The 12711-nt window shown below is 34.7% G+C and overlaps 2 protein-coding genes across 2 annotated transcripts; one reads left to right on the top strand and one right to left on the bottom strand.

Annotated features, from left to right (window-relative positions):
* Nucleotides 1-3703: 3703 nt before the first annotated feature.
* LOC107020883 (serine/threonine-protein phosphatase PP2A-2 catalytic subunit) lies at nt 3704-8719 on the top strand. The gene is made up of 6 exons (XM_015221413.2): nt 3704-4246; nt 5186-5300; nt 7058-7166; nt 7249-7326; nt 7859-8050; nt 8186-8719. Exons 1-6 carry the CDS (start codon nt 3994-3996, stop codon nt 8357-8359), a joined length of 921 nt encoding a protein of 306 aa, XP_015076899.1. The 5' UTR covers nt 3704-3993; the 3' UTR covers nt 8360-8719.
* Nucleotides 8720-9014: 295 nt separating this feature from the next.
* Nucleotides 9015-12068, bottom strand: LOC107018897. The gene is made up of 3 exons (XM_015219484.2): nt 11685-12068; nt 10586-10894; nt 9015-9442 (listed from the first exon to the last, which is right to left on the bottom strand). Exons 1-3 carry the CDS (start codon nt 11940-11942, stop codon nt 9326-9328), a joined length of 684 nt encoding a protein of 227 aa, XP_015074970.1. The 5' UTR covers nt 11943-12068; the 3' UTR covers nt 9015-9325.
* Between the last annotated feature and the right edge of the window lie 643 nt (nt 12069-12711).

Here is a 12711-nt window from a genome sequence, read left to right as displayed (position 1 = left end):
AAGGCAAATATTATCGATTTTCGTGTACTATAGCACATGAACTTTTTTGATCTAAAAATCCGAAAATAAAATAACCAAAATTTTTCACGGAGGTCCTTTAAGACCTCAGAAATAAAATCAGTTGGTCCTAAGGGGAAATTGGTGCATTTTTGAGTTCAAACAAGTCAGAGCAGGCAACAGAAGATTTTACTGATTTTCATGTGCTATAGCCCTTGAGATTTTTTATATCCAGAAATCCCAAAATAAAATGGTTGAGATTTTTCATAGACGTATGTTAAGACCTTAGAAATGAGACAATTTCATCCCGCGGGCGAAAATCGTCCATTTTAAAGTTCAAACGAGCCCAAAGAAGGCAAATAAAGATTTTACCGTTTTTTGTATGCTAACCCATTAATTTTTTTATCCGAAAAATAGAAACAAAATGGCCGAAAGTTTTCATGGAAGTCTGTTAAGACTTTAGAAATGGAACCAGTTCGTCTCGCGGGGGAAAATACTGCATTTTCAAGTTCAAACAAGCCCCAAAGAAGGCAAACACAGACTTTACTAATTTTCGTGTGTTATAGCCCATGAATTTTTTTATTCGGAAATTCTGAAATAAAACTGTCAAAATTTTTCATTGAAGTCTGTTAAGACCTTAGAAATGGAACCAGTTCGTCCCACGTGGAAATATGGTGTTTTTTCAAGTTCAAATGAGCACCAAAGTAGGCAAAGACAGAATTTACACAAAAAACCAATTTTCGTGTGCTAATGCGCATGAATTTTTTTATCCAGAAATCCCAAACAAACTGATCAAAATTTTTCATGAACGTCTGTTAAGACCTTAAAAATGGAACCATTTCAATACGCGAGAAAAATGGTGCATTTTCAAAATCAAACGAGCTCAAAGAAGGCAGAGACAGATTTTATCAATTTTCGTGAGTTATAGCTCATGGGTTTCTTTTATTCGGAAATCTCGAAACAAAATGACCAAAAATTTTCATAGACGTTCGTTAGACCATAGAAACGAAACTTGTTCGTCCCGCAAGGAGAAATGGTGCTTTTTTAAGTTCAAACGATTCCCAAAGCAAGCAAATTCCGGTTTTGGCGATTTTTGTATGCCATAGCCCATAAATTTTTTTAATCCAGAAATTCCAAAATAAAATTACCAAAATATTTTATGAACGTTCGGTAAGACCTTAAAAATGGAACCATTTCATCCCGCAAGGAAAAGAGATGCATTTTCAAGTTCAAACGATCATTAAAGCAGACAAAGACAGATTTTATCGATTTTTGTTTGCTATAGGCCATTGATTTTTTTTGAACTGGAAATCCCGAAATAATATGATCAAAATTTTTTATGGACGTCCGTTAAGACTTTAGAAATGGACCCAGTTTGTGTCGCGGGGAAAAATTATGCATTTTCAAGTTCAAATTAACTCAAAGACTGATTTTATCGAATTTCGTGTGCTATATTCCATGCATTTTTTTTAATTCAGAAATCAAGTAAAAAAATGACCGAAATTTTTCATAGACGTCCGTCAAGACCTTAGAAATGGAACCAGTTCGTCCCGCGAGGAAAAATACTGTATTTTCAAGTTCAAACGAGTCTCAAAGAAGGCAAATGTATAATTTACCAATTTTCATTTGTTATACTCCATTGATTTTTTTAATTCAAAAAATCCGAAACAAAATAACCGAAATTTTTCATGAACGTCCGTTAGACCTTAGAAATAGAATGAATTTACCCGCAGAAAAAAATTGTGCATTTTCAAGTTCAAACGAACTCCAAAGCAGGCAATGACAGATTTTATCGATTTTGTGTGCGACCATGTATATTTTTGTATTTGAAAATACCAAAATAAAATGACCAAAATTTTTCAATGACATCCATTAACCTTAGAAATGAAACTGTTCGTCCCGATGGGAAATATGGTGCATTTTAAAGTTCAAACGAGCCCCAAAGCAGGCAAAGACAGATTTTACCGATTTTCGTATTCTATAGCCTATGAATTTTTTTAATCTAGAAATTTCGAAACAAAATGACCTAAAATTTTCATGTATGTCCGTTAAGACCTTAGAAATAGAACCAGTTTGTACCACGAGAAAAAAGGATGCATTTTCAAATTCAAATGAGCCCTTAAGTAGGAAAAGACAGATTTTACGAATTTTCGTGTGCCGTAGCTTATGGATATTTTTATCCGGAAGTTCCAAAAAATATGGCTGAAATTTTTCATGGACGTCCGTTAAGACCATAGAAATGGAACCAGTTCATCTCGTGAGGAAAAATAGTACATTTTGAAGTTCAAACGAGCCCCAAAGCAGGCAAAGACAGATTTTACCAATTTTTGTATGCTATAGCCCATGATTTTTTTGATCTACGAATCCCAAAATAAAATGGTCAAAATTTTTTATGGACGTCCTTTAAGACCTTAGAAATGGAACCAATTCGTTTTGCGGAAAAAATCGTGCATTTTCAAGTTCAAACGAGCTCAAAGTAGACAAAAGCAGATTTTATCAATTTTCGTGTGCTATAGCCCATAAAAAAATTTTAATCCAGAAATACCGAAACAAAAATGATTAAATTTTTTCATTGATGTCATTTAAGACCTTAGAAATGGAACTAGTTCGTCAATCGTCCCGCGAGGAAAAATGGTGCATTTTCAAGTTCAAACGAGCCCTAAAACAGGCAAAGACAGATTTTATCGATTTTCTTGTGCTAAACCCATGAATTTTTTTAATCCGTAAATCCCAAATAAAATGACCGAATTTTCTCACAGACGTCCATTAAGACCTTAGAATTGGAATCAGTTCGTCCTGCGAGAAAAATGGTGCATTTACAAGTTCAAACGAGCTCCAAAGTAGGAAAAAACAAATTTTATTGATTTTCGTGTGCTACAGTCCATATATTTTTTTAGATCCTGAAATCTCAAAATAAAATGGTTGAAAATTTTCATGAACGTCTGTTAAGACCTTAGAAATGGAACCAGTTCATTCCGCAAGGAAAAATGGTGCATTTTAAAGTCCAAACGAGCCCCAAGCAGGCAAAGACAGATTTTACCAATTTTTATGTGCTATAGCCCATGCATTTTTTTAATCCAGAAATCTCGAAATGACTTTGTTCATCCCGCGAAAAAAACGAGCGCGTTTTCAAGTTCAAAGGAGAGCCCCAAAACAGGTAAACGCAAATTTTGTTGATTTTCTACTATTGTATATGGATCTTTTGTGATATGGAATTCACAATACAAAATGGAATAATTTTTTCATTCACATCCGTTAAGACCTTACGATGGACTCAATTCATCTAACGGGTAAAACTTACGCATTTTCAAGTTCAAACGAGCCTCAAAGCAGGTAAAACTAATTTTTGTCGATTTTCCTATGCTATACAATATACATAATAATGGATAATATAAATAAAAGTAAATCATTAATGACACACAGTTATCATGTTGTGCATTATAATACATGAAGTTGATATATCACATGACACTTCTTAATTTTTTTAAAAAGGCATATATAAAAAAATTAATTATAAAAAAAGCTAAATTTTATATCTAAAATTAATATTATAAAAATATGACATAAAAAATAATTAAATATTAGTGTTCCAATATATTTGAAGGACTATATTGAATAAAGTCTAAACATAAAGGTCTATTTTGTTCATTTTCTCAAATAAAGGTGTCAAAGTTCATAAGGCTAATTATGCCTATTGTTTACATTTTTATTTTCCTTTTTGCTGCAATTTTTACAGTAGAGAGAAGCTTCGCATGAATGGAGACGAATTTCAGAAACAGGAGATGATTCAGATATTGAAACCCTAGTTTCTTCATCAATGTTCCAATCGTTAATTTCTGTTTGATTTTAATCTTCGGCGTGCAAAAACTCCGATTCTGTTGGTCAATTTCATAGCAATTGGATTTTATCTCGATTCGATCTGAGGACTTTTGGGATTTTTTTTGCTAATCGAAGCGGTGAGGCAGGTGATTGTAGAGGATAATTTTGTTTGAAAAAATGCCGTCGCACGCGGATGTAGATCGGCAGATCGAGCAATTGATGGAGTGCAAGCCGTTATCGGAGGCGGAGGTGAAGACGTTGTGTGAACAAGCAAGGGCGATACTAGTGGAGGAATGGAATGTGCAACCGGTGAAATGTCCGGTGACGGTGTGCGGTGATATCCATGGACAATTTTACGATCTGATTGAGCTTTTCCGAATCGGCGGCAACGCTCCTGATACTAATTATCTCTTTATGGGAGATTATGTTGGTGAGTTTTGGTGATTAGGTTTCATTTTGTGATAGGAATTTGCATATGATTTGTTGGATTTTTTTGTTTAATTTTCTATGCATTTAATGATTTGTTGTAGTGACATAGGTGGAATGTGAATGGACATAAATAGGATGTAGAAATGAGTGTTTCTGCTAATGTAAGCAGCACTTGAAGGATAGTAAAGTTTGTGCTTTTGTGTATCAAGTAGATTGTGAAGTGTAAGGATGCTGCAAAGTAGCAGCTTTATGGTGGTTATTTTGTGGTTTGCCGTGATTTCAGTATTGTATTTCTCAAAGTATTCATGATAAGGATGATATGTGGTTTGGCTGTTCATTTATTGGTAGTGTTACTATAATGTGTCACAAAAATGAAGCTTTATTTTAATCTATTTGTCGTTTATCCTCGAGAATGATGACGCGTGGTTGTGATGTGGATCTCTAATGTGCTTGGTGGTTCGAATATGACAAAGTAACGTCATGGCATTGATATAATGTTTGGAGGCAAATGTGGGAGATGTTTCTCTTCATTTGGTATATTTCTTTCGGTGCCAAAAGCAACTCATTTTCATTTGTTTTCTGTATATAGTTTAACCGAAAAGGCAGTGTTCTCTGTATATAGTTTAACCGAAAAGGCAGTGTTCTGATAAGCATGGGTTTCATAAAATGACTGTCTTTTGTTTAAATGACTGTTTTGATAGTAGTTAGAGGCTTCCTTTTAATTTATTTTTCCCAAATAGTTTTGCATCTAAGGTGGATTTTATCATATACATCAATGACAATGTACATTTTATTCACCTTTTACTGTTTCTTTTGATTGTTCCCTATCTTACCTCTTCATGCTTACTTATTTGAATGTTGACTAGTACCTCGGTTTCCTTGTTGGTCAATTACATTAGCATTCATTGTTTTATCATTAATAATTGCCTAATTAATGCAGACCGTGGATACTATTCTGTCGAGACCGTCTCACTATTGGTTGCTCTGAAGGTTCGTTATAGAGATAGAATCACAATTCTTAGGGGAAACCATGAAAGCCGACAGATCACTCAAGTGTGAGTTACTTAATTTTGTTCATATTGAAGTGCGTAAGTGAGGTTGTCTGAAAAGATAATTGGTCTTAGTTAACAGCTGATATTCAGGTGTTCCTTCTTTTCCATTGCTTAAATGATCTGGTTTATGTATGACATTGGATGTTTTATGTTTATGCAATGCTACTTTATCCAAAAAAAAAAAGATGTTTCTGCAATTTTCTTATATTTTCCATTTAATCTACTGAACTGTTTAATTTTCCAATTACAAGACTTTAGAACTTAATATGAAATGCTGCCCAAGTATGTAAATGTTTTTCCCATTTGGTGCACTCTTTATATTTGGTAATGGTCTACTTTATGCTGTTTGGTGCATGATACTTTTATATGTGTTCCTGTCACAGTGTCACTTGATTTTTACTTGTATAGGATGTTCCTAGATGCCACTTCCTTTAAAAATTTATCCAGTTTGTTGGATTTCTCTTATTTTAACTTCCTGCGGTGTTTAGTATCCTCTTTGTCTCTCCCTGGGGTTGGGAAGAGTAGCAATGTAAATTCTACGCTTGTATGGCTCAAATATCCTTTCTTGAATTTGTCTATGCTCTTATCGCACTCAAGCAGCGCGTATAATGGACCGATGTTTCTCTTAAATATACCCAGTACAACTCTTCTTTCCATTTCTCACCCTCTTTCACGAAATAAAAGAAGATAAAAAAGGAACATGGAGGTCGTATAAGAATTCAGGTTATCAACTCCTGGTTTTTTGTAAGAAGTTGAAGAGAGCAAGAAGACAAACGTGTTTCTTGAATTCTATGCAGCAAAAACATGTACTTAGGTAATGTCAATGAGAAGGGAGCAATACTTCTGGAGAACCAATTATGGCCTTCTCATCCCCATGCTATTTGACAAGACATGTTTGTTCATTGCTTTGGTTTTCCAGCTCTCATTGTGAACCTTGATCACTGATAACGATTAGTTTTTTTTTCTTTCTTATTTCTTAGTATTTTGGGGGATTTAACCCTCACCAACAAGGTGAAAATTCAGGTAGCCATCCAACTGGACTACTAAAATTCCCAAGGATTAGGTTAATTAGGTTGATTAAGCTTTTTATAGAAATTGGTCTAGTTGAACTGCTGGGATATTGTGAGAACTATTATAATTCTTCCTGGCAAGTGAGATTACCATAACAAGCAAAATTGTTTACAAGGGTCTATGCGAAGATCATGTCTGCCTGAAGTCAAGCTCCTATTATTGCCCCCACTGCCCACCCCTAGTCTCTGAAGTCATGAAGCTCTTTGAATAGGAAAACTTAGCAATCAAATTCAACAGGAGGATATTGTAACTGAGTAGTTGGACAATGATGCCATATTATAAGCTTGAATGTTAAAGTTGCTAAATCTTTTAGGAAGTGTCTCTTCCTTCACATGTGTTTTTAGATATCTTTTAACCAAAGGATTTGCATTGTTAACTTGAGTCACACTTGGGCATTACACACCCTCCATTTTTGCGTTGATAATTCTTCAGAGCACAAGGTTCACTTAAGCAACTTTGCTCTTTAACCACTCGATAGATATTTATGGTTACTTATCAATGAAGGTATCTCTAAACAATCCTTCTAGTTTTTTATTTGACAAGTACTTTTTGGGCAGTCTTGTGGGGATGAATCATCTATGCTACTGCTTCTCATGATCAGCTTTTCCCTATTTGTTTTATGCTGAATACAATATGACTGCAGGTTCTAGTCATGTTTGCATTAATTGACAGATACCTTTTCATGTTAGGTATGGTTTTTATGATGAATGTTTGAGGAAGTATGGAAATGCCAATGTTTGGAAGTATTTCACTGATCTCTTTGATTATCTACCATTGACGGCACTCATAGAGAGTCAGGTTTGAGCTCTTACTGAACTGGCAATTCACTTGAACATTATTATTGCGAGTTTTAACAAGCCTAATTTACTCAAAATTGCAGATATTCTGTTTGCATGGAGGACTCTCACCATCCCTTGATACACTTGATAACATCCGAGCACTGGACCGTATACAAGAGGTATAGAGATAGTTGTGTAATTCAAACTTTACATGTTCATGATATGTTAAATTAATCCGCGTTATATTTTGTCACTGCCTGCTCTCCCTCCTCTTGCTCTACCTAACGCAGCATCTATCAGCTATCAAGTTAATTTCCTATTTACCTAACAAAATTGATCATTAAGGCACAACAGGACTACATATGTGGGTTACATCCTTTTTATTCAACAGGACTACAGATATAACCAAACAAATCAAGGCTCGAACAGGAAGAGAACTATTTATTTCTATATGATGAGTTCGAAAGAGTCTCATTTTCTTTTCTAATGTGTTGTAGAATAGGTTTGGCAATGTTCTGTATATTTTACATAGAGGCTTGTAGTTAAGTTTGTTCAACAGTGAATGTGATACACTTACATAACACTTTTCCTATCTTTTAGTTGCTTGGACGGCACCTATTTGCTCTAGTTGCTTCTATTGTTTCATGATTTTTATATCTTTATGGCAATGCTACTGATCCGGTACTATTGCTTCTTTGTTGTGGTTGTTAGGTGCCACATGAAGGGCCGATGTGTGATCTCCTATGGTCTGATCCAGACGATCGCTGTGGTTGGGGAATATCACCTCGGGGGGCTGGTTACACATTTGGACAGGATATAGCATCTCAGTTTAATCACACTAATGGTCTCTCACTGATTTCTAGAGCCCATCAGCTTGTCATGGAAGGTTTTAATTGGTGTCAGGTCTGTAGATATAAACCGAAAACTTTCTTCCCTACCTCTAATGGAAAAAATCCACTTTTTGTTCATTTCAGTGGAACTTCTTGTTCCTCAGGTATTAGTTTGTAGTTTTAACATGGTATTGGTTGTTTTTGGCAGGATAAGAATGTTGTAACAGTATTTAGTGCTCCAAACTATTGTTATCGCTGTGGTAATATGGCTGCAATCCTAGAAATAAGTGAAAACATGGAGCAGAATTTCCTTCAGTTTGACCCAGCTCCACGACAGATTGAGCCTGATACTACAAGGAAGACTCCAGACTACTTCTTGTAATCCGAATACTTGAGCTGACTGTTTGTAGCCCATCAGTATCGTATCTTGTAGATGTGTCTTAAAAAAAAAAAGGTTATGTTATTTGAGGATTAGTATCATCATCATTGTTTTGTTTGGAGTTTGCTCTGCTGCTGGCTTTTAACATATGCCCGTAGATTCGCCAGAGTTTTGACAAAAGCCCTTAGTGTCTCTTGTCTCGTATAATTTTTTGCAAAAAGAAGCAGCAATAACATGGTACATTGTGATTTGTTATTAAAGTTTATCGTAGAAAGCAGGTTCTTTCAGGTATCATTTTCTCTGCCAATGGCTACTGGCGCCTGAATCTGTTGATGGAACCAATTAATTTAGGTTTTGGCTTTCCTTATAAAACATTTTTTACCATTTGCTTTTGGTAATTTTCCCAAGGACACGAAGTACTTGTCTGAGGCATGTGTTTGTAGAAAATTGTATCTTCCCTAGTCATTTTATGACATATGTGGTGAGTAGTCAGTCTTACTTATACTACATACCCAGGGGCAAAAGTGTTCATAAAAGTAATTTCTAGATAAGCTCACATACATGGTTCTATTCTCCATAAAAGTAAAATTCTCGTCTTTAACTTGTATACATTTGTCATTTAGAAACAAGAGTTTAAACATATACGAGGGGGGAAAACTAAATGAATTCGAAAATTCTAATTTTGCTGTGAACCATACAAAGATGCGAAGGGAAGATAGTAGACTAAGAATGTTTTGGATTCGAAGGACTATACAGTACAAACTGGATATGATCACCTTCTATCTAGATTCGAGTTACTCTTCAAACTCTCTATTTTCTTCTAACTACAAAATTGATAGAATCAATTACTACAACATTTTACAAGCATTCAAACATGTTAAACAACAAATCTACTAGGATTGCAACCTTGAATCAAGAAAGTAAAAAGATTAAAAAAGAATCCTAAGCTGCAAACGTACAGATTTTTAGTTAGAATCGAGAACTAGTTGGAAGTCTGCCAGGCCCAGCACCAGATACAGCACCTGCTCGCCGTTTTCTGAAGTATATGGTTGAACCACTGACAATCAGTAAACCCAGCATAAGCACCTACATAATGCAGATCCAATTAAACCGCTTGGCATAAGAATCAGGCATATTCTCAATTAAATCCAAAATATTTACAGAATAAGAAAGAGCTTGTTCTTGAACTCAAGCCATCAGGTTCGTTTATAGAGCTGTTCTGCAAGTATAATAGGTCTTCTTTTGACACAAGTTGTGTGGGAGACTCATCCTTCTTATGATTATATCGAAACACTGTGAGACAGCTAACTTTGAAAGTTCAGTCACGCGTGAAGAAGGAATTGAACATGTTAATCCATGAAAACATGATAAAGATCTCCCAATTAGCTTTGACTTTACCTAAAAAATCTCACACTTCTAAAGAGAATAACACCACACAACTCGTTTATCCCTATGCAGTATAAGAGCAGCCAATACCTAAGGCAAGCTTGTAAAATGGTTCACATCATTTTTTTAATTGATAGCAATGGCGTCCTAACCAACTTGTGTACACCTTAATTATTCGACCGGGTACTTGTTATCTCTCACCAAAACATGTACTAGGTAACTTTGCCCACCAAAGGAGTGGTTCGTATCACGCATTCAGGAAAACAAAACCCAGAAAGTTTTTGAAACAAGAGGACTAGGTCAGTCGACCTAAATTTAATAGTATCGAACTTTTCAACCTAAAGTTATATTTTGACTACACATGACAATCCAAGAGGAATCTACAGAAATTGGGGATAATAAGTCCTGATAATATCCTCTCCATTTTCTGATAACAGATCATTCAACTATTTCTTTGAAAGTTTCACGAATTGCAATATGCCCCTCTACTTACCTAGTTATACTTTTTTACGTTTAGAGACGAAATGCATTAAGTCTCCTTCCTTCCTTTCAAATTCCTTCAATTAACTTGAGTGGTCTTCAATTACTTCTCTATACCTCAATAACTTGCGTTCTTTTTCTATAAAGTGCCTCATCAACTTTCACTATTAAAACTTGTTTAGTTCTAATATATGGTTCTCACAATCATCCAATTTCATGTTTTGCTTTTGGATAGCAGTGAAATGATTTCTGAATACTAAAACCAGCAACCATATTGAAAGAAACAGCTAAACAGGTTGCAGAATGTAAATTGGATAATTCTCCACAAGACAGTTATGTAAAGCAGAAAAAGTATGTACTTACCTCAAACCCAAGTACTGACAGCTTCTCTTCATTTATCGAAAGAACACAGCTCCTATAAGTTATATACGTATGTATTCCACTCTTTGATGAGGATGCATCATCCAGCAAATTTCTTTGTCTTACCGAGGAGGTAAGAGCTTGTTCATTGTGCTTCATGACACGTGGCCTTACTGCAGTATATGTGTCCTCCAAAGCAGATCGGTTCTTCTTTTGTTTCTTGTTTTTCACTTCCTTTGAACTAGCTTTAATCTCTATACAGTTGAAAGGGATACGATATCCAGTTTCACTGCACCTATACTTTTCATCTTTCTGAAAGCACATTGGGAAACATCACAAATTTAACCTAAAAAATGCAACCTAAACAAGCAGTAACATAACATCACTCTGCTTACTTGAGACAATAACAATCATCATTCTCCTTCTCCCCATACAATTCAATAAGCGCTCCAATTTACTATCTCACTTAATATTTATGTTATAGTCATGACAGAAATTTGACATTTAATCTGTATTTTATCTAAGAATATCAATACATACAACTCTCCACACGAGCAATTGTTATGATTAACAACATTAGATATAATAAATAAATTAAACAACAATATGTTATGCATTTGACCACCTCATTATGGATCAACTACGTCTGTTATTTCCTTGAGCTGAGGGTCTATCAGAAATAACTTCACTTCTCTACCTCCAAGGTAGTGGTCAGTTCTGCATATACTCTACCCTTTTCTCTACCTCCAAGGTAGTGGTACGGTCTGCACATACTCTACACGTTTCTCTACCTCCAAAGTAGCGTCAACTGCCTACACTCTACCCTCCCTAAATCACACTTGTGGAATTTCACTAGGTATGTTGTTGTTATACTATGGATCAACTACAATCCGATTCAATTTATAGATATCAACTGTTTTCATTTGGTCTATTCAGGCATATTTTTTCCTAAAACAAGCAAAATTGGAGTTCTTCCTACCTAATTGATCATATAAATCTACAAGCAAATACGCCTCAGCTAACTGATGATAAAGATGCATAAAATTCAAATCTAAAACAATGATCAATTATCAATAAGAAGGAAATAAGAGAGAAAGAAAACCTTTTCGGAGTACGAGCAAGGAACACAAGGACCAGAAGGAGAACAATCATAAGTGATATTTGTACCAATAGGCGTCTCCTTAAAGCTCATCAGATGTCTACGCCCTATGATTCCGCTTTCATCTCTTTGTTCCGCTTCGCCATTATAGATTGAGTCGAGCCCTAGGGATGAATTCGGAGATGAAGAAACTAAAAGAAAGGAGAAGGAGAAGGAGATGATGATGAAGAGATAAATCGCCGGCGAAAATGGAGAATCCATAGAATTGATTCTATCTCCGTTTTCTCACCGCCGATGAAGTTTCGATTTGGAGGTTTCTGAATTCGCAGATCTCCTCTAAGTTTCTGTAAATTATATTACGAACCCCTATAGTTTGTATTATATCTATTTTGTGCGCAATGATCCTATTATATACTCTCAAATTTTTATATAAGATTTCATATGAATTTACTATAATTTGATTTAAGTAATTTCATAAATATAAGATATGGTGATCGCGATTATATTTGAATCATATATGTTGTTAATATAAGTGTAGGTTAATTAGTCTTCTGTTAAGTTTTGTGTGTTGTAAAATATTTTTGATCATTACATCAAATGATTTATTGGAAAAATATTATTTTAAGTTACAGTAGAATTTATTGTTTTTTTTGAAAAAGAAAATTTAAAGATATGTTTGATTAAGGTTGCTCGAATTCATTTTCTTTAGGCTTGAAAAATATAAAGGTGGTGGATCATTACGAAAACATAATCTACTAAAAGAAAAAGAAAAATACAAGCAAAGAGGTGTAGATTGCCTTCCCCAAGGAATCATTTTATGAATTTCTCTAATCTAATGTATTCAATTCTTATAAAGGAATTTTGTTATAGGCCAAAAGAATCGAACCGTTAGTACACATTTAGAACTGAAAAGACTATTTAGCTAGTTGCATGTGCCTAAATTCTATCATTGTGATTAAGTTATAATTGATAACAGATTGGCGTAAGACTCGAGATTGATTATTGATCTCCTCAAAAATCGTTATAATAA

This window comes from Solanum pennellii, chromosome 5, assembly GCF_001406875.1.
Source record: "Solanum pennellii chromosome 5, SPENNV200".
In the NCBI taxonomy this organism is placed as follows: domain Eukaryota; kingdom Viridiplantae; phylum Streptophyta; class Magnoliopsida; order Solanales; family Solanaceae; genus Solanum; species Solanum pennellii.
The sequence above is the reverse complement of the archived record's forward strand: the minus strand, read 5'-3'. Positions and strand labels throughout refer to the sequence as shown.